The 25,584-nt window shown below is 49.5% G+C and overlaps 1 protein-coding gene across 1 annotated transcript in view; it reads right to left on the bottom strand.

Moving 5' to 3' along the window:
* The window catches only part of LOC311368742 (adhesion G protein-coupled receptor L3-like), a gene marked incomplete at its 3' end in the record, with an annotated part of 50,511 nt that overhangs the window by 16,454 nt on the left and 8,473 nt on the right, over positions 1-25,584 (bottom strand). Inside the window, exons 2-5 of the mRNA XM_084487527.1 lie at positions 17,903-18,358; positions 13,146-13,249; positions 8,783-8,968; positions 6,534-6,572 (exon numbers count right to left, since the gene is read on the bottom strand). Coding sequence (XP_084343653.1) covers positions 6,534-6,572; positions 8,783-8,968; positions 13,146-13,249; positions 17,903-18,358 — 785 coding nt within the window. The remainder of the gene's footprint in view (positions 1-6,533; positions 6,573-8,782; positions 8,969-13,145; positions 13,250-17,902; positions 18,359-25,584) is intronic.

Below are 25,584 nucleotides of genomic sequence, written 5' to 3'. Positions count from 1 at the left end.
GACAACCGACTCCTGGAGCCGACGCGAGCCTCGCTGCACGAGGAGATGACGCCTCACCGTGGGTCAGCGTCGGGGAGGGGGAAAGATACCCGGGAGCACCATACCAGGGAGAGGGGAACGACGAACAAAGTGTGTGTGAGCAATTATGCCCCGCCTAGGGTGTTGCGGTGTTCTCTATTTAACACCATCAAGCCCCTTCCACAGGGAGTCACCCCCGCTACACAAGTCAACGCAACACACACACACACACACACGTTAAGCACGCACACACACACACACACACACACACGCACACGCTTTATCCCATCCTTTCTCACATGCTGCCTCTCATTTCTAGACTCAGCTGGAGGAATGAGAGAGAGATGAGAGAGAGAGAGAGAGAGAGAGAGAGAGAGAGAGAGAGAGAGAGCGAGGGGGGGGAGAGAGAGAAAGAGGAGAAAGTGTGAGTGTGAGAGAGAGAGAGAGAGAAAAGAGAGGGGAGCGAGAGAGAGAGAGAGAGAGAGAGAGAGAGAGAGAGAGGAGGGAGATCGAGAGAGCAAGAGAAAGAGAGAGAGAGCGCGAGAGATGGATATGTGCATCCGACAACACCACAAAACATCACCAGCATTCAGAGAAGTCTCAAAGGCTTTCCCCACTAGGGTCACTGTGTTGGTCGAGCTGTCAAAAGCTACCGCCTATAGAAACCACACTATAGATCACTCTCCCACAAAGTTTATACCAACCCTGCATAAAGTATATATATATATATATATATATATATATATAAATATTCATAGATATTATGTTACGCAGAAGGCGATGCTAAACATTGTCAGTGATGTTCTCCCTCTCCCCCCCCCACCACATAACCTTTGATATTTTGGGTATTTTTCCCGTTAAAAAGATGATGTGTTTGGCTAAGGAAGGAAATAAAGAACAAGCTGTCACACTGGGTGGTGTTGACGGAGCGGGAAGGAAAGGTGAGGTGGGGGAGGAGGTGGGTGGGGGCCGGGCAGCAGTTCAGTTCAAGTCCAGGGTGTGCGTGCCTGTGTGTGCGTGTACATGCGTCTGTGTGTGTGTGTGTGTGTGTGTGTGTGTGTGTGCATGTATCTGTATGTGTGTGTGTGTGTGTGTGTGTGTGTCTTTGTGTGTGCCTGCATCTGTGCGTCAGTTTGTGCGTGCGTCAGTGTGTGTTTGCTGACTGATGAAATTACCCCGGGCAGGGGTAGGAAATCGAATGTGGACCGCTGTTGCAAATCTCCCTGCCTGCTTCCCTTCTGACGTCCACACTGTGGCTTACTGGCAGTCGCTCTCCTGTCCCGGACACTACACTTGTTAGTTCATTCTGCCCCGCCACCCCCCACCTCGCTCAGTTTGTGTGTGTGTGTGGCGAAAGCTGTTCTCGCAACCCCCCACCCTCTCCCCCCCTGGCACCCCTTTCTTCTCCCTTCAAAACACTGCATTTCTTCTTTGTTTCCTCTCATCGTGGCGTGGGAGGGCACCCCCCGGTGACACCGCCAAAACACAGAGGACACGGCGGTGTAAACAACCGCCGTGTCCCCTCCCCCCATCGCTCTCTCTCTCTCTTTTTTTCACGTTCGCCCTCTCTCTCTCTCTCCTCCTTTTTTCTCGTCCTCGCCTTTTTTCATGACATGATTTCACTCGCAACGGAGAAAGTTGCTCCCCCGATCAACTTTTTCTCCACAGCACCACTTTTTTTTTTTTTTACCCTCTCTGAGCGCGTTGCTTTTTTTTTCCCCTCTCGCTCTGCTAGGTTTTTTTTCCTCCTCTTCAAGAGCCGCGGCTGTGGTGGCAGTCTCTTTGTGGAAGTCTCCCACTGAGACTCTTCTGATTCTACTTTTTCCGGGTATATATGATCGCTGCTAGACCCCCCGGAGGCCGCTGACGACTAAGCGCTGGAACGACAACCAGAGCCGTTTGTCGGCTTGCGAGTCGAGACGCACACAACGTTTTTTTCCCCGTGTCGTTGGATCTGTGTACGTCTCAGTTGTATATGTGTTATAATACTGTTTATGTTGACGAATGTACAGCAAGTCTATTTGAAGGAAATGAACTCAACAAGCACTCCAGAGACTGGAGTCTGAATGCAGGCTCGCTCTCGCTCTCTCTCTCCCTCTCTCTCTCTCTCTCTCTCTCTCTCACAGGGAAGCCAAACACAATGTCTTAACCGTTGTGGAGCACAAAGCCCCCTTTATCTCATACACAGGGGCGGCCATGTTCGCTTATCGGGGGTCAACCGTTCTCGATTTTACTGGACATGTCTCAGAAATATCTCGAGCAAAAGGTCCCAATGAGGGGGAAAGTAACACACCGACCAAACCAGAATGTATTCTCATTGAGTAGGAACCGGCAATACTGTACCACAGCTTGAATTGTGTTATGCTCAAGGTAAAAACTACTGACCTCGCATTATCATGACGCGTTTAGCTGCATTCCAACATAATCACTGTAAATGTATTCATTTGTAAAAAAACACAGCTTATACAACCAAACCAACAGGTTTGGTTTGGTCTTCTGTGCCAACATGCACAGAAGACACCGGCCCCATATATATTCGAATGGTTTTTAAAAACAGACATTCGAAGGTGAAAATTTATATTTGAATGTGGAAAAACACACACCCGGGGCAGCCGCGGTGCGGCAGTCTGCTTTGTGAGTGGGCGACCAGAACACTACAAGACAAGAGACAAGAGTCAAGCGACAAGTCAAGCGACAAGAGTCGGGACCTTAAGTTGCTTGCACAAAACTCTTGATCGGCACTCAAAACTTAAAAAACTTAAACCAGTATGCGCAGAGAGAGTGAGGAGGAGCGAGAGAGAGAGAGAGAAAAAGAGAGCGAGGTCTGCGGCCTTGGCCATTAGTTTACTTATTTAAATAAATTACCTATACAAGTAGTTATGTCTCGTTGTATTAGTTTGTCCTGTTATTGACATAATGCGCAAATATAGATAGATTCAAATAGTTCGAATATATGTGTTTTTTTTAGAGGGAATATTCAAACGTCATTTTTTAGCAATTTTGACAGCCCTAGTGTCTAATACAGGAAACAGTTTCTGTGGGGGTCATGGATAGGATGGTAGGTTGCTTGTGAGTGTCCTTCATAGCCTCACAGGGAACGAGTACCATCTCTGATTTGGGGCTTGGATTCAATGTTGTAGCGGAAACCGACAGGGATTGTTACAGGCAGAAATAAAAACCATTCAGTTCCCTGATTGGTTTCCCAGATTGAAAAGCTCTAAACACAATCTTTGCATCGAGGCGCACACCGTGGCCCCTGACTTCAAAGTGCCCCTCGGAGCAGACAAAAGGGGAAAAGGGCCGCATTTGATTCCTCCTCTCGTCGCCATGACATCAACAAGATGGACGCCCTCCATCGTTAAGGCTCTCTCTCCCTCCTCATCTCCATTAACAGGAGCAGCCACCTGCTCCGTCCTACAAACTGCCAATTTACCGCTGGGGCTAACGAGGACGCTTCTGTCCCCAACACATGCCTTTATCACCGCTCTCAGGAAGAAAGAGAGAGAGAGAGAGAGAGCGAGATTAGAAGAGGAGAGAGAGAGAGAGAGAGAGAGAGAGAGAGAGAGAGAGAGAGCGAGAGAAACCTGCAGACCTGCCCTCCCCATGGCAGCCAACCTGCCCTGGATCCCAGCCGCATGCGGCGGAAGGCACCATTTTATTTCTTTATTTGCGGTTATAAATCAGATGTGTGAATTTAGACACATGCTACGAAAGGAGCGGGGAAGCTGGGGTTAGGGGCATCTTGCTCAAGGGCGCGTACAGGCAGACGGCGCACGCGGGGGAATTGAACCCGGCGCCTCGCGGAACACCATAACCACTTCATCACCCGCCCCTGGAGGGAGACTGTGACAGGCCGCCTCTTGATTTTCTCGTCATATTGTTTTGTCTCCTCCGTGTCCTTCGAGGGGACCCCATGTGGAATCTTTCACGGCCCTTTTTACGATAATGCCCTCTCCCCCCCCGAAACCTCGGCCCGACCGATTTCTCAGACTGGTACGAAACAGGTGTTTTTCTCGTAGTGCCTTTCGCCATTCCTCTGCTCCGCTAATCCCATTTATGTCGACCGCCGGGGCCCGAGTCGCTCTGAGAAAGCATTGCCCAATTTCCCTAATCGATGGGAGTCGTCCTTTCTCCCCCCGTCTAACCCCCCTCTCTCCCTCCAAAGTCTGGTGTCTGGCGATCATTGCCTCCCATTTGTCGGGGCGAGGGGGGGGGGTACAAATGTTTGCGCCATTATTCTGTGTTGTCAAGCGAAAAACGGCGTGCGTTTGTGGGGAAGCCATTAACCTGCCAATGGGAGCCGAGCACAACACTATCAACAGCGGCTGCAGCCAGACACACACTCGCAGTCACTTGCTTGCGCACATTCACACGTTCACGCAGCGTGAGGAGGCATCCGCCGTTTCAAATGGATGATTCACTTGATTAGAAATAGTCATAATAATTATATATATACAAAGTACAAAGTACAAATAATATTTGTATAAACGACAAATAAACTAGACCTCAAACTCGCCTCAAGGTGGCGCCTCGAATCAGCTCACCTTTGGAACGACCCCACTCACTCACATTCACATTCAGGGCATCAGGCAGACGCTTTTATCCGACGCACAGCGACGGCGGAGTCAACCATGCAGGGCGACAGCCAGCTCGTCAGGAGCAGTCAGGGGGAGGGTGTCTTGCTCAAGGACACCTGAACACACAGCTTTAGAGTATCAAACTAGCAACCTTCCGGTTACGAGTCAACCTGCTCTACCTCCTGAGCCAAACCAGCCACCCTGATCGCCCCCCAATCTATCAATACCCAGAGCCTTACGTGTGAACAACGCACACTGCACCGCTGAACACAACTGCTGTCCTCACAGGGACCATCTTGTTTTCCATCCCAGGGTTGTGCGTTGGCACGGCGCTCGCGCTCTCTCTCTCTCTCTCTCTCTCTCTCTCTCGCCCGACATGCCTCCGGGACTTCAGAGAACAATCAGACGACGTGTTGTTTGGCAAACGACGTGCGCGACTGTGCGTACGTTTAAGACGCAACATCTGGCCATTAATGGGCGGCGGCTTTCTTGCGAACGCCATCTGCGTTATAACAACGGGGGCGGGGGGGGACAGAGAAGCTGTCATCTCGTCGTGAAGTTTATCTCAAAAGGTGGACGGGATTCTGGGCCGACATTGAGATGTGACCCCTAGGGTGTCACTCCAAAAGCGCTCTGTATACATACATATATACAGTATATATATATATATATATATATATATATATGTATGGTTAGAAGTCACCCTGTAGCCCATAAGAAAGCGCTGAGTACAGAGGGAACAAGATGAATTGGGCCACACATGCATTATGCATGAGGCCGAGCCAGAGACGGCTCTATGGGTTCTGGCTGACTGAGTGCGGAGCCATGGAGTTATTTCACCCGCTTGGAAGAAGGAGGAAAAAAAAAAAAAAAAGGAGAAAAAGAACCCAGGCCTCGTCCATCCATACCTCATCGCGGATGAACCTGTGAGCGGCTTAAACCAATTGAAGCCAATGTTTGTTAGCTCCGCGGACTGTGTGTTTAATTAAACGCGCCACGGTGTGTTAGCGAGGAGGTCAGCCGCGGCCTGAGTGGTTGTAATCGCGCCCACGCCTCTCAGAACAATCAAGGACGACGGGTAGCACCCCGGTTTGGACACCGCGGCGGTCTAGAAACTATAGATTACACAGGATATAGCAATGCTTAAAAGTGTAGGGCCATTTTATCGACATTGTTATCGTCAAATCACCCAATAAAACCACGATCGGATACTCTCCGAGCACGCAGCTGTAGTGTTTAGCGTCGACTCGTACCCTTGTTAACAGTGTTGATTAAACGCAGTAAGGGAAGATATTATTCATAGCAAAGGCGTATTCTAAAGCAATGATATATGCCCTGTCATGAAAACAGGAGGGCGTCTATTTATTAACGTTTTTTACCTCAGAACGCAGTGAGCTGGCGGTTTCTTTGGGTCCGGCACTAAAACAAAGTCAGGCATGTGTGTTTGGCGTCATGGTGGTTCATAATTACATCCGGGCTCAACCTGAGTGGGAGATTAAGTTCCCTTGAGGTACCTGACGATCCAGTAGCTGAAGTACAATAGATAGTGTTAAAACAAACCGAAAAGCACCAGCACCACTCTGGACCACTCGGAATAGGTTTTTTATTTTCCTGGACACACCGCTTTTGAGATGTTGCACTTCCAGGAGACGTTATCTCTACAGGGAGCGAGGCAGATATTTTCCGACATGCAGTCGGGCACTCACACACGGATATATTGCACATCGTGGTGTTTTCAGAGGGAATGGGGAAGGATGGGGAAGAAAATGAAAACACTAAAGCACATTAGGAGGGGAGCAGGGCGAAACCACATCACCAAGCACTGCATGCGATGGAGGGGCGGGCCATGAATAATGAATGCATCGCTGTGGCGGCGAATATGGAATGGGTAGAAACACAGATGGAATCGACGGGCAAGTTGGGTCAAAGTCTCAATACCTGTACATAAAACCTGCAGGAGCGTTCTCTTTTCTGGAGCTGCAAATCCAAGGAGAATCACAGTGTTAAAAAAAAAAAAAAAAGAGTAATTAGCCGGGACAAATGCCATCACTTATAAAACAACAAACAACTAACGACCTGAAAGTTGTACAAAACTGTAGTGCCGCGCGATTGACACTAACGAGGTAAAGAGCCAGTCCCGTCATTAATTACGCCCCCTCTCCTGGAAAGCTAAGCACCTTTTGCTAATGAGCAGGCGGCGTGCGGGGTGAGGGGCCGCATGGGGCCAGACCTGGGAGACGCCACCAAACGCGCTTTTTAACTGAAGTTTCAAGGCGACTATTATGTCTGACCTGCAGATAAACGGACGTTACTTCTGCAGGTGGGAGTCACTCTGACTTTCTGTGATTTTACAGGCGGCAGTTGTAAAATGTGCCCCGACGCACGATGACTCATAAAATCAGGGGGAGGGAGAAAATTTAGATGCACCCGGAAACAGATGTATCTCCGACAGGTAGGTCAGTACTCGGCGCAGCCACGACAAGGATATAAAGCGCCCCCTACCCTGAAGAGAGACCCGTGCGTCCACGAACAAGAAGGCCTTCTTGAGCTCCGCGCCGGCGGCTAACGGCGCTAACAGTTAGCCCCTCTCCGCCGAGTGCTTCCGTTAGCCACGTTAGCCCGCGTGGCTATGATCGTGAGGAGGGAGCCACAGATCTCGCCCTTTGCCGATCAGATCCCCCCTTCCCTTTGTCTGCCCGGCGGAGTGTGTAGAGTTCCGCTATCAAAGGCATCTTTAATTCGCTTAGCTCTGTGCAGATTGTGTCAAAGTGATTGAACATCGGGAGGTAAACATCACGCCTCGCGCCAGACTGCTTGTGAAAGAGTTTCGGGCTGCTCTTTGTCTTTTGACTTTGGAGAAGCGAGGACAGGGGAGCATAATAGGAAATCTACGTTGTTCATCTCTATACCATTCCGTTCATTGTCTTGTGTGTTTCCCTTCGCTCTGCAGAGCCGATTCAACCGGAGAACATTAGAGAGGAGAAGACAAGACGACTGTCTACTAAGGAGCCACTGTGGCTTCGGTGATCTCCTTGTTAATCTTCATCAAACAACGTTCGCGCCAGATCTCGCTCATTAGGGCCCTCATCATCGCCAGGGAAAATGAAGTGGTACCGTGTCCCGTCTATCTCTTTGCTCTCCCTCGAGTTTTGGCACCTTTTTATTTGATTTGGATTTTTTTCGAGTGGCATTATAAATTCAAGTTGATCATCAGCACAAATTTGTTCCATCGCGTTGCTCTTCTGAATAACTCTCCTCTCCCCTCTTGTCCATCTTTCCCGAGCGCTGCTTCCAGGGAGAAGACTGGCACTAAAAATCTCAATGGGGGACAGCTGGGCCTTATGCGGCGCTGAAATTAAAGTGAAACCAAAACTAAATAAAAAGGGATGGGGTAACAGGTGTTCCCATTCCAGGGGCACCGATCGAACATATTAACAGGCTGACATTTTCAATTCCACTTATGTTTGGGTGCTCTGCCGACAGATCTATTTTTATTTTTTCCGCCTTGCCTTACTGGTCCCTCTGGTATTCTCTGGGTGTGAATTTGAGAAGATTAATCGCATTAGCTCCATCTTGAGTGAGATAAAATAATAATAACACATTGAGAAGAACCAGGCTTCTTCAATGCGCCTCATTTAAATCTGTTCTTTTGTGCGCTTACTGGTCAAAGCCGAGTGGGGAAAAAGTAATTTTATCAATTTATAAGTTTGTCACAATACAAGACAGTATATAAGACAGTATGGAAGCCTAAGCTTTGCTAACTGTTAGCATGCCCCTTCAAAATGGTCTTAGTTATTATTAATAATATATACTTATTAGACTTACGAAGAACTCTGATTGAACTCTCCCAAACTTGGATATTAACGAGGAAGGCCTGCTTAAGCAGAAGGCGCTATGGAAGAAACAAAACAGTCTCATTGCACTGCCTTCATTTGAGGCTGCCCATACTGAGTGCGGATATCAAACAGTGTGGATAGGTGAGGCAGGGCTTTCCCAGGTGGGGGTGGGGGGGGGGTTAATGTTCATCCTAGCTGTCAGCTACCGCCAGATCGCCTGTCGAGAGAAACGAGAAGCGAGAAACGACAAACACCCCGGGTCCGTTATCGCACCGCTCTTTCAAAGAAGGCTCTTTTGAGAACGCTCTTTCGTTGTGATCGTCCTCCCTTTGCGGTCCGTCTCGGGCGTACCTTGTTGAGGCTGCGTGCGGCGCTGTCCTTGCCGCCGGGCGTGAGGTTCCTCAGCTGCACGTCCAGCAGGTCCACCAGCTGCACCATGTGGCGCACCGTGGACGTGATGTCCCCCGCCTGGAGGTTGCTCTTGGTCTGCTCCGCCAGCTCGCGGGCGATGGCCGCCGCCGTCTCACCCGCTTTGATCTGAGGGGGGGGAGGGGAGGGGGAGGGATTGGTGTCATTTTTTTTTTACTCCAAACTGAAACTGAAAGTGAAACTGAAAGGGAAACTGAAAGAGGCACTGAAATGAAATGTGTAAAACGCTACATATGCTATGTATATCATGCATATTTGCATAATATATACATAACACATACATTCACACATATTGTCATTTTTGGATTACGTTCATGATGACGTTTTTTTTTTTACCCTTGCATCTGATGGAAAAAGAATATCCAAAAGCATGACGCGCATGGCTCCATATATAGAACGTGTACCTTGACTTCACGTTTGCCACGCTATTTGGCTGATACTTTCTCCCTCTGTCGAGCGCGGGAACATTATGTGCAATTATCGCATGCAATGCTATCCTTTGGCCAAGAACAAACCGGGGCCAATACAGATCCAGAGGCAATTATGAAATCAACCATTGCAAACATTTCCCTAGACATCCATTATGGATCTGATGACATGCTATTTACGGATTTGTGAGGAAATGGGTGTGCGTGTGTTTAGCACGGCAGATGCTGCCTTGTTTGTAATGGATTTTGTTCTGCTGTGCTGAGATGACACGGACTCCAGAAGACTAAAAAAAAATATATATATACACCACGCCGCACGCCGCACGCTCACTTTGCGAGGCCAAGAGGAAATGGGACTACTCAATTGCCAGGCTAAGCTTGCTCCATATGTCAGGCGTATGGAGTACTAAACCTCGGCAAAGGATGGTCCCCATTATTGACTTTCAAGGCTTTCATGAAAATTTAAATATAGCAAATTAAATAAAAAACGATTCTTTATTTAAAATCAACACTACGATTAACTCTACTGCCCTTACCTTATGGCAAGGCTTACTGACAAATGGCTGTGGACTTTGAGCAAGGCACGCTATTCAATTATTCTGGAGTTGGTATTTGGGAGATACTAACTCCATCTTAATAACAGGGCTGTCCCCATTGTCTTGTATTGGATTACAATCGGTTGGCTCCAAATTAGAAACCATTATGTAAAACATTCAGGATTAAATTAAATCAATTTAAAGTTATTCAATCAATTAAAACAACAATATGTACACAGATTGCTGTTGGCAATGCCCCCCCCCTCCTGGCGTTAATGGTACGACTGCTCCCTAATGGTCTTGTAGGTTGTTTGTGTGTTTGTGTTGCCATCGTCTCCCGTTAACCTTGGAGCTCGGCAAGCAAAGGAACTGTTGATTTATAGCTCTGTGGTGTTGACATCCGTGTTCACTGTTTTCCTGCCTTCTCCCCACGACAGGTTCTGTATTCGGGTAAATAAAGCCTTCATTTGCTCCTCCGTCTCCCAACCGTGTGTCTCTTATGGTTTGTGCGTAGTTCCCTCTTGCCGGTGGTGTCGGAACATTTCTTTCTATTTCATCGTTTTCTGAGCCTTTTCGTGAGTTTTCCAACCGACTTTCTACCATCTATATCTAGCTAGCTTTAATCTTTCTCCCCCTCTCTCTCACTCTCGCACACACACACACACACACACACACACACACACACACACACGTGTCAGTCTGCACACACACACACACACACAGACAGGCTTCCACACACACACACACACACACACACACACACACACACACACACACACACACACACACACACACACACACACACACACACACACACACACACACCACAGCGCCTTCTCATCTAGCTCGAATCTTCTATATTTCTTTCATATCCCCCATTTCCACATCCCTAAAAAAGAAAAACTGCTTTTAATGTGGTGTGTGCCAGAAAATACGTGTACCTCCATCAGTCAATCACTTCAAAGCAATGCAGACGATGTTACGCTCAAAATGGCCGCCTCGCAAATGGAACCGCATCAATTTTTTTCCCGCCCCTTTCAACCGACAGTATAAATATTAACAAAATCAAGATTATTATTTGGGGTTTGGAGTTTGTCGTGAAGGCTGCGGACCATCTTAAATCCGAGACCTTGAAGACCTTCCATTGACGGGTATTTTGAAGGCCTCCCTAGCCAGGTTGTGAATCATTTAATCACGCTGGCCTGAATCACTCATCGATACCTCCAACAAGGTTCAAACTGTCGAGGATCTCCCACCGCTGTGCTATCGGCTAAACAGCCATAGTGTGTTGGACGTGAGCCGGGGGGGGGGTGGGGAGGGGTGGGGGGGGGGGTGGGGGGCCCCGTTTCCTGTTCCAATCCGATACTTTGATTACTGTAAGAGAAACCGCGGTGACATCACCTAACGGACCGCCTGATTTGCCGAGCCACTTGCCGTGATTGCCTCCGTTGTTTATTAATCAAGGCCAATTACATCATTCAGATTAGGACGTGTCTGTAGGACATCATGTCCACTCTGGGGGCCTTTCGCTCGCTCGCTCTCTCTCGCCATCTATCTGCCTCCCATTTTTCTCTCTCTATCACTATATTCCCAATCACTCTCTATCCGTCTCTCACCATGTAGTGATCACTCTCTCTCTATCTCCATCACTCTCCCTGTCTCTCACTCTATTTTCCCCCACTCTGTCTCTGTCTTTGAAGCTCTCTCTCTGTCCATCTATCTATCCATGTTTCCTCTCTATCTCTTGTCCTCTCTCTATCTCGTCCTTTCCATCACTCTCCCTATCTCTCCATCTCTCTCTCTCTCTCTCTCTCTCTCTCTCTCTCTCGTCCTTTCCATCACTTTCTCCCTCTCTCTCTCTCTGTCTCTCCACCTTTCCATCACTCGTCCCTCTCTCTCTCTCTCTCTCTCGTCCTTTCCATCACTTTCTCCCTCTCTCTCTCTCTGTCTCTCAACCTTTCCATCACTCGTCCCTCTCTCTCTCTCGTCCTTGGTCAACAATAAAAAAAAAGAGAGAAAAACCTGAGAGCAGTAGTCAATTCGAGAGCACTAATACTAGCTATACGACCACCGGCACATAAGCAATGAACCTCATAGCCGCCGCCGCGCTAACAGCCTCAAAGAGCCGTGGCAGCCGACGGAGGAGTGAACAATAAAGCGCTGGAACAGAGACGAGGACGAGCGGGAGGAGAACGGCGCCGAACGAACGTCAGCATAATGGCACCGCGCGTCCGCAAAACAAACGTCCCACTCTGGCTTTTTATGGCACTCCTCAAGTGGCATTCTGCTTGGGAAAATTGCACCTGACACATTAATACCCCCCTCCTCCTCCCCCTCCACCACCCAGACATCCACTCTGCGAGACGCTGTTTGCCTAATAGGCCGCCTGGCTGGTGGCGGTGGTGTGCAAAGGCGGGTGGTTCTCCGCCACCCCGTGACACCACCCAAGCAATGGGTAGACAGCAGCGGGTGTTTTTTTAACTTTTTTAACCTTTTCCCCGCATTAAAACATTCTCCCCGGTATGCAACGTCGTTATAGTCTCAGGCGCTGCCTATATATATATATCGTGGAGTACCTCCGCCGAGGAAAAACAAAGACACACACAGGCTGTGTGGGGAGGATTTTGCAGTGCCAAAACCACATGCCTCGGCCATTAAGTATTACTAATGCCCTAGCAGGCGGTCCAAAGCGTTTCTTTATTCTAAACAGTCTGTGACCGTTCGCCGCCTGTGGCTTTGATGTCGGTGGAATCTCGACACCCCCGGCGAACCACGATTCCATTTCCTTTTTTTTTGAGCGAGGCCTTTCGACTAATCAATACCTTAAACTGACCAATTAGGCTCCGGGGTGGGAATGAAAACAACATTTGGAGCGGTTGTTAAAAACAGACGGACGGAGTGATGCCAGGAGACGCGGTAATTGTGCTTTTTAAGCTCAGGGGCCCCTCTGCTTCACTACTCTCCCCACCTCTGAAAGTATAAATTATTTACAAAGGTATATTTAAAGGCCAGGCACATACGTCCTAATGAGTCAATCGAACCGAAATCGGGTGATTTATTCATGCCGCTTGTTACAGCGCCTCGGTCCAGAGGGTGGGTTGGGCACAGAAGTGCCATTTGCCTGAGTGGTTCACCAGGTCGTTCTTAATTAAGGACCGAAGGCGGGTGTGTTGCGCTCTGTGGAAGCCAGGCTCCGTCTACAGCGGGGAGGAGAGTGGTTGGCACGGCGACAGTTGCCGTGGCGGTCGGCCGTGGCGATTCACGGTGGCGATTCACAGTGGCGGTGGCGGCTGGTGGTGGCGGCTGGTGGTGGGTGCGTACCTTCTGGCTGATGATGTTCACCCAGGGAGAGGTGCAGTTGCTGAGGTCGGGTCCCTGGGGGTCCCAGTAGCCCTCGGGCCCCACGCACGCGTACGTGGCCGCTCCTGGGGAGGAGGACGGAGAGAGAGACAGAGAGCGAGTGAGGAATAAAACGAGAAGGACAGCAGGGGTTGGGAAAATGAGAAAAGAGGACAAGGAAAGTAAGTAAATAATAAAAAAACAAACAGAATGCAGCGGAAAAAGAAGAAAGAGAAGAGAAATAATGAAAAAAGAGACAGGGTAAAAATCGGGACATGTGGGTCAGTGACAATATAATGACGCTTCGCTCTGACCCTGGAATTCAATTTAAGACGTGACGTAATGCCGCTGATGAAACAGGGCAGCTCCTGCTCTGTGATTTATAACCTGTGTGTTTGTGTGTGTGTGTGTGTGTGCGCCACACCGCACGCACACTTGTCAAGGGTCAGGATCGAGAGACCATGTGCGAGAGTGTGCTCCAGTTAATGCAATCCCTCTGGGCCAAAGCAAGCCTGTTTACTTACTCACTGCTGCCCGTCGTCACTTTACACACACACTGTGTTCCCGTTTCACCCCCCCCCCCACCCCCCGCTACCCTACGCACTATCACCAGCACCCCCTCCTCCCTTAGGACACGGCTCGGCGACGGATCACACATAGCATGCCCTTACTTAACACGTAGCCTAGATGTGGACCAAAAAAAAGGTTAATTTGATTAATTTCCGGATTAACTTCCGGAACCGGATTGCTGTTTGATGTCACCTGACGCCTATGAGTGGCTCTTTGAGTGCGAGAGACGGCCTTGACACCGGGACGATTTGACAGACTTTTTTGAACAAAGATTTCAGAGGATGATGCTATTGACGGGCGTTTAAGTTTTGGCACTCTCTGCGTCTGTGTTTTTCAACCGCACATCACCGCTCGTAGAAGTAAGTCTTCCTCAAGGCCGGTTTTTCTTTTGTGTGGCGGACGTCGCCATGGAAACGCGTGAAAAAACCTGCACCGCGCCGCGCCGTTCCTCCCAGCTGCTCGCAGAGATCAGGGCTGGTCTCGTTCTCATACTTATTTCGGCGATAAAAGCAAAGTAGACAATAACCTCTCGCCCAGCGTGGACTTCCGTCTGTGTCGCCATGGAAGCCAGAATGTTGCCGCCTCGCTCAGCGACAACCGGCGGTCTTTGTGATTCAGCCGGGCGAGGCCCGGGGAGCTCCCACCGTGTGTCAGCCAGGAATATTTGAGTGCAAGGAAGCGACGCATGAGGGCCTATTCACCTTCTGTGCCTTCCTGTCGCCGAGCACAGAAACGTTGGCTGGCTTGTGTTCTCCGGGAAATAAAGGAGATCACATGGAAAGGCTGACCCCCTCGCTGGATGGGAAAGGGCCTGTTTCCGGCGCAGGGTGAAAGCAAATCCTCTCCTACTTTTTCCAACATTTTCGGTGGGTGGATTGTAAACAGTGGAAATAAAAAATATTTTCTTTTGGAATATGGACTGATGAACTTAACTAAACTTGAATGTTATCCATTTGAAAAAGGAGCCTTTCCAATACTCTTATTATGATGTTTGATTCATCATTTTTGTGCGTTTCTTGTAGTCATGCTCTGGTTTTGAATTTGTGTCTCTTTTTAAGTCCACCGACATGGACTTAAACTCGCCTTGACTCAATTCCCCATCTGGGCTGACTGCAGCATCGTTCTTATCCAACTCTTAATTCTGCTGAACTTTCTCCCCCAGACTGATGTAACATGTAATTAATACAAATAAGGGGCTATTTCAATTCTGTTGAAACTTCAGTTTCATTTCCAGGGAGGGAATTGGGAATTGACTTCAAGGGCATTGGGCGAATATACACTGGTTTCTTGTCACCGTTGACGGCAGTGATTGGGGACAAAAAAGAAAACCCCAAAATGAAACTGTCCTTGTTTATGCCCTGGGGTATGGGGGTGGGGGGGGGGAGCGAGAGAGAGAGAGAGAGAGAGAGAGAGAGAGAAGAGAGAGAGCGAGATTGAGAGAAAGAACGAAAGAGAGAGAAAGAGAGAGAGAGACAAGAGAGAGTGAGAGAGAGCGAGAGAGAGACAAGAGAGAGCGAGAGAACGAAAGAGAGAGAAAGAGAGCGAGATCCAGCGAAAGAGAGCGAGAGTGCGGAGGGGACACGCCACTGACATTAACCGACATATTCAGATGATTGACACTTAATTTCCTACATCTAGTCCAGCTCGGACAGCCCGGTGTGTGATGAGTTCATAAGATAGACCGCGCCGCAGTAACCCGTCCGGAATGAGATGGACAAAAAAAACAAGCTAGTCTGAGCCTCGACAGATAGACAGATGGAGAGGAAGGGGAAAGGAGAGAGCGGAAAATAAAGAGAGAGACTGGGAGATAGATAGATAGGGGGGCCTGCTGAAGGAGAGATGGAACGATGATGACAGAGAGAGAGAGAGAGAGAGAGAGAGAGAGAGAAAGAAAGAACAAAAGAGAGAGAATGAGAGTAAGAATGAAAGAATGAGAGTGTGAGAGAGAAAGAGAAACAGCGAGAGAGAGAGAGAGCGAGAGCGTGAGAAAGAGCGAGAGAGTGAGAGCGAGAGAGAGAGAGAGAGACTGAAGGTCGGATGGGATGTGGCAAGAGGAAAAACTTTTCAAAGAGCCTTCGAAGGGCGGAAAACTCTCGGCGTAGCGGCGGCGGCGGCATTCCCGGGCGTTCCCGGGCTACGGCCGTCTCAGGAGCGCGTGCCGGCAGAGACCAAAGTCAGAGAAATACGTGCGTCTCTTATCTCGCCTGATGAGGGCAGCTCGCGAGGTCTCGACGGCGCCTCTGTTGATCATTAGCGGGGAGTACATGCGTACGTGTTTGTGTGTGTGTGTGTGTGTGTGTGGGTGCGTTGTGTGCGTGTCTCTGCTGCCGATGTGTACGCATTTTCCGTTTGATGAACTCGGAAATGGGTTCCATAGGAGACGAGACGGAATCACAAACACGACGCCGCGGCGGCCCCCAGCCGCCACCCAGAGTCGGCGCGACGCTCCGCCGTCGGGAAGCTTTCAAACAAGACGGAGGCTCCTCCACGCCAGTCAAGAGTTGATCCCTACATTTTTTTTTTGTTGTTGTTGTTGTTTTTAAGATTTCTTTTTGTTTTTGTATGCTTTATTACAGAGTGAGATAGAGGGGACGGGGGGGGGGTATGGAAGACAGAGGGGAAGACGTGGCGGCAAAAGGACCACGGGCAGGATTCAATCCCGGGTTGCTGCGTTCAGGCCTGAGCCTAATAATCTGTATTTTTTTTTTTTACGTCTGCGCAGAAGCCTCAGATGTAATCGGGTCCAAGTCTTTATTTAAACACGCAGACTCCTGGCCAAGCAGGCCAACCCACCAGGTACCTACCTGCCGGTGTGAGGGAGTGAAGGCATTGATTCCCTCTCGCTGTTTGGCGGCTAATTAAAAAAAACGATTTGTGGGAAGCCCCGGGCCTTTCTTAAAGCTTGTGGGGATTTTATCCTGTGCTTGCCTAGTGTGACCCCATGACCTTTGACCTCTGGGGGGGGGTCATACCTAAATTCTGGATCAGCACTCTCTCCGTCGGGCCCCATAATCACACACAGAAGGTTTTTTTAACCATACAATTTTGCTAATTTGTTTTGGGAGGGGGGGGGGAGATACACACAACTAATAGTTTCAGATGAATGTGACGAGTCGCGTTTTTAAAAGGCTTTGATGATCTTACAGCAATTTAATTACTCGTTTAATTTCAATCTCATTAGTTTCGAGACTTTCCTGTTTTAACACAAATTCACGGGTGCATCTTTATTTAGCGAATACGTCATTTCTTTGCTCACTTTGAAACATTACCATATATTTATTTTTCTATAAGACACCAAAGATACCACTCATCTTTTTTCAATAATTAGTCATACTTATTATTGGATTATATTATCACTCATTCGCACTCTGCAGACAAGAATTGTGTAAAGAAAAGACCCATTGTCTTGCATCTTCCGTCGCTCTCTGCAACGATACCTTGGCAGAGAGAGAGGCCACCATTAATATCTGGCCGCTAATGAGACAGAACCACACAAATACAGAGCGCCGGCGCTCTTAACGGCAACGACTGAATGTGTTTACAGCTAATTAATGACGCTGGCTAATTGTTTCCTGCAAGTGAGAGAAACAAGAGATTTTCACTTGAGAGTGTGTGTGTTTGTGTGTGTGTGTGTGTGTCCGTGCGTGCGTGTCATCGCATCTGTGGTTTCTAAACACACACACGGCTATCTTTCGCCTTCACCCGTCTCTAACGATGTGAGTTATGCGGGCGTAGAGAATCAGAAGCAACAGGATGGAGCCGTGAAGGACATAGAAAGTAGTGGATACCACCAACCAATGAAATGATGTAAATTCATATTGGGAAGATTTGTTTGAAAAAACATCCTGGGGCAGGACGAGGGTGTGGCGGCTAGGGACGCACAGAGAAACGATCCCGGGTTCAATCCCCAAAGAGACCATAAAAGGGTGTAAATAGTGTCTCAAATACTAAATAGTGAAAGGTTAATAAAACAATAAAGAAACATGAATCTAACTACTATGTTGTGGTGCACTGTCACTAATCCCAATCCCTTTTTGTGTACCTTAACCCAACATCAATCCCGTGAGTAGACTACTCTCCACCTCCGGCATGACTCAAACTGGATCAAAATGCGTTGCTACGGAAACGACCCCCCCCAAACATAAACAAATCATCAAAAAGCGGTTTACCCAGAGTCCCCGGCGGGCAGGGCATCCGGGCCACCAGGCCCTGGGTGGTGCGGGGCCAGGACACGTCCGCCATCACCATGGCGATGCAGTTCTCCGCCCGGACGGCGGGCAGGCGGGAGGAGGCCGGCGAGCGGCTGGCGCCGGCGGGCACGAAGGCCTGCGCCGGCGTGAGGGGCGGGGCCGCGCCGGTGGTGCTGGTGACGGTGGCGGCGGCGGAGGCGGTCGTCGTGGTGACCCGGGCGTTGCCGTTGCCGCCGCCGGCGACGGTGGTGGTGGTGCCGCCGCCGCCGTGGGCCCTGACGGTTCCGCCCAGGGCGCCGCGGTTCAGGGTGGAGGTGCCGCTGCCCGCGGCGGCGGCGGCAGTGGAGGTGGTGCTGGTCGCCACGGTGACGGGTGGGGCTCGGGACGTGGTGCGGGCGGTGGCGTCCATGAACACCATCACGGAGGAGGAGGACTCTGGGGGGGGGGGGGGGGGGGAGGAAGAGGCGGAGACGAGACGTCAGAATGAGACACAGATGCATACATGGTAAATTGACTGCATTTGTATAGAGCTTTATCCGAAGCACTTTGCGATATTGACATTCACCCATTCATGCACACATTCACACACTGACGGCGGAGTCAACCATGCAAGACGACAGCCGGCTCGTCGGGAGCAGTTCCCCCTGTACACGTCCGTCGACGCAGCTCATTGACTTTGCACGGGGCGCTCTCTCGAAATGCATTCTGGGTCCAATCAATCCGTTCCGTCGGCTCCGTTGCCTCCTTCAAAAAGTCGAGAAATGTTCAACTTTTCATGCAAGCGTCGGAGCGGTCGGCCAATCAGATCGCGTCCCCCGGTACGTCAGACACGCCCTCCGTCATCCGTCGACGGACGTGTGAACGCGTGGATGCGCGGACAGTGTGAACGCGGCGCCGGGGTGAGGCGTCTCGCTCGGGGGACACCTCGCCACTGGAGGAGCCGGGGATCGAACTAGCGACCTTGCTGTTACCGGCCAACCCGCTCTACCTCCCGAGCTACTGCCGCCCCCCAGGAAGAGCTGGAAAACACGGTGAGGGAAACGGATTGGAATCAGCCTGACGAGGAGGAGGTGTAAGTGCCTCAATGTGTTTCTCCCGGTTGAATGAAATGTAATTATTGCACAACAGCGTGGAGACACTCGCTGTTGTTCTGTTTCCTCCTCCCCCCCGCCCCCCCCACCACGCCGTTGATTTGTCTCCGCGCAGGAGCCTCACGTTCCCCCGAGCTTTCGGAGCGAGGCAACGGTAGGTAATGCACCGGGGGGGAGGGGGGAGGAAAGATGGGGGTGGGGTTATTTCAGTCCTCTCTCTTTGGACCAGCGCAGTGCAACCTCGATTGAAGACGTATGTCCTCAGTACACCGCCACGGTACACACACACACTGCTAAAGCACACACAGTACTGACACACATTGACACATGACACACACACACACACACACATACTACTGACACACACACACATACTACTGACACACACACACACACACACACACGACAGATGAAGGCTCAGACGTGAGGACATGCATGAGCCATGTTGCTCCTCAGGCCTTTCTCGGTGTGTGTGTGTGTGTGTGTGTGTGTGTGTGTGTTGGGGGGGAGGGGTTGGTTAAGTGCACATGGTCCACCGTGTCGGGTCGCTGTGCGCCGGCTGGGCCGAGGGGATAAGCCGGGATTACTCCGCTTCCTGATTGGTGGGTGCATCCGGGCCCACGGCCCTTATGGGGGTCCCTAATGTCCCCATTTACCTGAGCTGCTGGCGAGGAGGCAGTCGCCGTGGAAACCAAACACACACTAGTGAGTACACACACACACACACACACACACACACACACACACACTCAAACACACACAGTCGTGCTGCGGATGAAAGTGTAGAGATATAGACGTGTACATGCGTAAAGGCTCAATGGCTCGACACTAAAATGCACATTGTGGTCAAACATGGTCTCACACACACACCCACACACACACACAAGCACACATACACACAAACCCACACGAACACACCTCCATGACACTCCCTCATCAATCAATCAGCCTGCCCGCCCACACGGTTCTTTGTTCTTCGTTTTGCTCCCTTGGTAAAAAAAGGATTAGCAGCTACACGACATTAGCCCCGCGGCCGTACTAGTTTGTTATCATTTCCAGTTCTGGAGGAAACACATTAGTGCGTGGTGTGTAACAGCACAGCAGCCCTGAACAGTGACTGATGAAGACCCGTCAAACTCCCGATCGAGAGCAAACCGAGCGGAATTCGTTGTGTTCCCGGCGACTGTTATTGCTTTCAACGAGAGACTAAACCGCTAACTAGCTTATAAACGCTAACACAAGGTTCATTTAAGGTCAACCAAGTCCACAAATTTAACGGATACATTTCCTTCATGTCATCGCGTTGCCATAACCGCCGAAGCTTTCGATCGGACAGAGGTGAAACCAGTGGCAGCTGCTGGTCTTTCAAAGAGGGGAAGCTAATTTTCGGCCTACATCATATAAATTGTAAATTTATGTGTATATATATATATATGTGTGTAAATGATGCTCTCTGTTCCTTTTCAAGGAAATGCTCTGTCATACCAACTAGCTGTCTTTTCCAGTGACTTCACCAGTGTCCTCTCAATGGCCAGCAGAGCTAGGCTGCTTAAACGGCCTTGGTCCATTGTGTTAGGTGTAGGACTTTAGCCGCTTTAAAGGAGGAGAAGCTCCTTTCTACACCTGCAGATGTAGCTCTAATTGTTGCTACTAATGAAAACAGTTTGTAAAGCTGAGGCATTGCACTGTCCAACTCCATGTCTTTGAGGAACACCAAGAAATCACACAGCTTTCCGCTGTCACCCTGCAAGTCCTGATCTGAATACAGGACTTGAAGTTCAGACCTCAGGCTCCCTGAATCAAAGTGATGGCCAACTACCAAAACGATATTATACTTGAACAAGGAAATGTGGGAATTATGTTAAACTGAAGCAAGGAATTATATGAAATGTATGATGAAAATTGTCTAGCAATTTCGCCAAGCAAATATCAAGAAATAGGTTGCAGTTCGTCTTTCGACTCGCTTGCAAAATCCGCGACGGGACTGAGGAATGAAGACGGCTCCGGCAACTTTTTATAGTTCAAAATCGCTGTCAATCAAACGGCAACTCAGTCTTTCGCAGACCCTCCAATCATCACGCAGAAGCCCAGCGTCCAGGCCAGCCCACTCCTCCATTCACCCCCAGAGACGCTGAGCTGTTCTACGCAGCCCCATTGAAGTGGACGGACGCTGAGCTTCAACAGGCAAATGCACTGTGACGCTACGGGAAGGAAATCGAGTCAGTCGACCAGCGATAAGCAGCTGATTCTGAACAAACTCGTCTTCGAGATGGACGTGTTCTAACAGTATATATTTGACCATTTAATTTTTTTTAATTTTAGGGGGAGCTGAGCTTCCCTTGCAGTCTTAGAGAAATCGCCACTGGGTGAAACTGACCGACAACAATGGCCGCTGACAGCTTCATCAACTCACCGGACCCCCAGTGGAACCACAGCCAAACACGGCGTCCCAGTTTACGCACACTTTAAAGGTGTTGAACAATAAACCGTTAACAATAAAGCCGACAATAAAAAAACGTCCGCAAAAAACTGCAGACAATATACAATATACAGATGCAAAAAAAGCCAGAATAAACAGATACGAAAACCAACTGACTGAGAATCCTCCCCCACCGCCAAAATAATTTGTTGTCGCGCGTGTGTGTGTGTGTGTTTTAAACAGATACCAGAAACAGCCGACAACAAACAGATACGTAATACAGCCGACAATGACTGATTAAGCATCCTCACCACCCACTGCCAGAATAACTTGTTGCTGTGTTTGTGTGTGTGTGTGTGTGTGTGTGTGTGTGTGTGTGTGTGTGTGTGTGTGTGTTTTAGCATCAGCAGGTATCTCCGGCTCGACTGAGCAGCCACTTCATCAATGGAGTGAAACGTTTACAAGCGTTTAATCACAAAATAAGCACCCAACTTGTTAATGTGTGTGTGTGTGTGTGTGTGTATGTGTGTTTGTTTCCTTCAATCCCAGTCGCCTGGAAATGTCATTCGCAGTGCAGCTTCTAATAATCCTTTATGAGAACATGGAGATAATATATAATGGGAGCGGTGTCGTACCAGAGATACACAGCACTTAAACGCGACTCGGGAACACGAGTGCATGCACACACACGTGCATCCACACGCACACACACACACACACACACACACACACACACACACACACACACACACAGCCCCATTGCCGCCCATGTGACGAGTCCGGGTGAAAAACTGCTTGTGATTTCTTCCCAAACAAGGCTTCAACATTTGAAGCAAACGTCGCCATCACCACGACGATCTCCGTTGATATTATGCCGCGGGTCGGCACGATTATCCAGGATGATTTTTTGGGGGGGGCCAATCTCGCCCCCGAATACCCGACAGGGGGGCACCGATCGGGACCTGATCTACAGTTTGTCCCCGTGAGGAGGAAGTACAATAGGACACGGAGACGGAGACGTGTGCGGGAGAACATCACAAACGCTCACGTTGCTCGATGAGCTGGATCAGGACAAGCGCCGTCGTGTGTGTGTGGCGGTTGGTGTCGGCGTAACGGGCCTGTGTGTTGTGTGCTGGGGGCCTGGGGAGTTTAACTCTCCGCTGTGGCCATCTTGGATCTAGACACCAGCTGGGCGGCGGTCTGGGTCCAAGATGGTAACTTGGTATGTATGGATATTATGGAGACTCGAGGAACAGCCTCAAGGGTGTCAAGTTAACCACTCGTCTCCTTCAAACTGTCATGTTTCTCCCGCTCAGCCGATTGGAATGACAGGAGAGAACGGAGTGAACGCTTTGAAAGAAATATCCACAAGTAAATGTTGAGAGTGGGAGAGAGTGAGAGCGAGAGAGAGCGAGAGAGAGCGAGAGAGAACGAGAGAGAGCGAGAGAGAGCGAGAGAGAGCGAGAGATGCCGTAATTGCAATCTGATCATTGGGGGCCACGCCCACCTTTGAAAAACAACGCGTGGCGATTCTAGTCACGTTAGAATAGATAAGGGTTACCATGGAAACATGACTGTGCTAACGTCCACTCTCTAATGGAGTCAGCCAGAGTCACCACTCATCCCACAATATACCAGGCAAAACATGAGGCAAGGAGATACCTGTCAAGGATACTGCCTGTACACCACCAGTAGTAGCAGTATTATGAGTTGCGGACCGCGATAACGCAACATGTGGTGCCTATCAACAAGGAGCACAATGTGGCACTAGAATGTTCTGTGTGTTAAGAATGAGAAAGAACATACACAGAAAAAAGCACACCGCTACCAACTCCTGATAAAATTGCAGAGGAATGCAAGGCGACGTTTACAAAGACGGCTGCCATCCCTGTCATGGAATGGCAGACCCCACACGGGTGTGGCGTGAATGCGGTCTGTAGAATGGAACGGAGCGGTGCTAGTTCCAAACGACACAGTTGTTGTGAGGCTGCAGTTTCATCACTTTAGTATGAATGCTACTTCTTTTGTGATAAAGTATTCTCCCGAAGATGTACAAGAGATGGGGATGAATGGGAAAAAGAGCAACTCGGACAAAACTGGTCATGTTGGTTGCGTATAAAACCGAAGCTCTTTGGGACACAAGGACACACAACGACGCACAACACACACACGCACAAAGAAAAACGCATGTTGTTTCTTTGGAAAAGGTACAAGGACATTTTGTTGTGTGCTTGGCCGGTTTCCTTTGCTCCGTCACAAAAAAGGGTGGTGGTGGTGGTGGTGGTGGTGGGGGGGTGGGGGGGGGTGGTGGGGGTGGTGGGGGGGTGGTGGTGGGGGTGGTGGGGTGGGGGGGTGGTGGATGGTGGTGGTGGTGGGGGGGGGTGGTGGTGGTGAAAACAGCTGTCCGGGTTCAAGTGTGTGCGGACGCTGGGTGATATTTAGTATTCTGTGGAGGGCTGTTTCGGTGACCTACTGCTTTAGTGGCAAACATCTGCTCTGGCTGAGCTGGGCACAAAAAACGATATCTCTACATCTGACAGCACAGCGGGGACGAGAACACACGACCGCTGACGTCTCGCCCCCATCCTCCCCACCGGGGCAGTGGGAGACCATTAAGCTATAGCCCAGACCAGTGAAGCTATGGTACATAGTCCCCAGTACTGGGAGACCAGTGAAGCTATGGTCACCAGTACTGGGAGACCAGAGAAGCTATGGTACATAGTCCCCCGTACTGGGAGACCAGTGAAGCTATGGTCACCAGTACTGGGAGACCAGAGAAGCTATGGTACATAGTCCCCAATACTGGGAGACCAGTGAAGCTATGGTCACCAGTACTGGGAGACCAGAGAAGCTATGGTACATAGTCCCCAATACTGGGAGACCAGTGAAGCTATGGTCACCAGTACTGGGAGACCAGAGAAGCTATGGTACATAGTCCCCAATACTGGGAGACCAGTGAAGCTATGGTACATAGTCCCCAGTACTGGGAGACCAGTGAAGCTATGGTACATAGTCCCCAGTACTGGGAGACCAGTGAAGCTATGGTCACCAGTACTGGGAGACCGTTGAAGCTATAGAACATGGTCACCAGTAGGATACCAGTGAAGCTAAAGTCCCCAGTACTGGGAGACCATTGAAACTCAAGTCCCAGTACTGGGATACCATTGAAGCTATAGTCCCCAGTACTGGGAGACCAGTGAAGCTATAGTCCCCAGTACTGGGAGACCAGTGAAGCTATAGTCTATATAGCTATAGTGGGAGGCCATTGAAGCCATTGGGCCATTGAAGCCATGGGACATGTTTCAGAATAGATATACATTTTTTCATAAAGTAAAAAGGAAAAAAAGAGTAAAGCATTTCCTGTCCTTGACTGTCTGATCCATTAGGAACTCAGCATATTAATTTGCATAAAGCAGAAACATGATTCCTCGTTTTCTTACCCACCTCAAATATATTCATCATACATATTCAACCTACGGATATTTTAACTAGGCGGTCAGATATCTACATAATGGTGCAGGCGTGGAACAGTGTATCGGCGTTAAATACTAATGACATAACAGAGGTTTCAATTAAATTATAAATATACACCATTACCGTCCGTATGCGTTGCAATTAATGGTAATGCTGCCCAGACCCAGGCTTAGGGGCAGAATCCCATTACAAGGGTTTTTCAAAAACCTTTTTCTTCTCAAAAAATTCCCCTCACCCCCCCAACACCCCAACACCCCAACACCCTCCACCAGTCCTCCAATGCTCCGCTTGAAAAAGATAATGTGCCCCTTTTTTTCTTTTTGGAGCCTAAGAACGAAATAAAGATGGAAAGAATAAAAGAGTGTAAAAAGAGAGGGGGTTTCAAAGCGCTAAGTCTTAGCTAATTAGTCGGGGGCTGTCTGTTGCGCCCGGAAGGGGCTCCGACACCCTGATAAGCTCTCCACTTGACTCCAGGAACGGAACTGACTCCCTGGTTCTTTTTAGTCTTACTACCTTTTTTTTAAAGGGGGGGGGGGGGGATAAAAGGGGTTCTATGGTTATTTCAGTTCATAATGGGGTGTCGTATTCGACCCAAAGAGAGGTCTCAAAACGCTGTCTTTTTCATTGACTCCTGTAAGGAATATTTGATAATGAGGATAAAAGGTGTTGTGGAGGAT

The sequence above is a fragment of the Micromesistius poutassou genome, assembly GCF_964030765.1.
Source record: "Micromesistius poutassou genome assembly, chromosome: 23".
Taxonomy (NCBI): domain Eukaryota; kingdom Metazoa; phylum Chordata; class Actinopteri; order Gadiformes; family Gadidae; genus Micromesistius; species Micromesistius poutassou.
The sequence above is the reverse complement of the archived record's forward strand: the minus strand, read 5'-3'. Positions and strand labels throughout refer to the sequence as shown.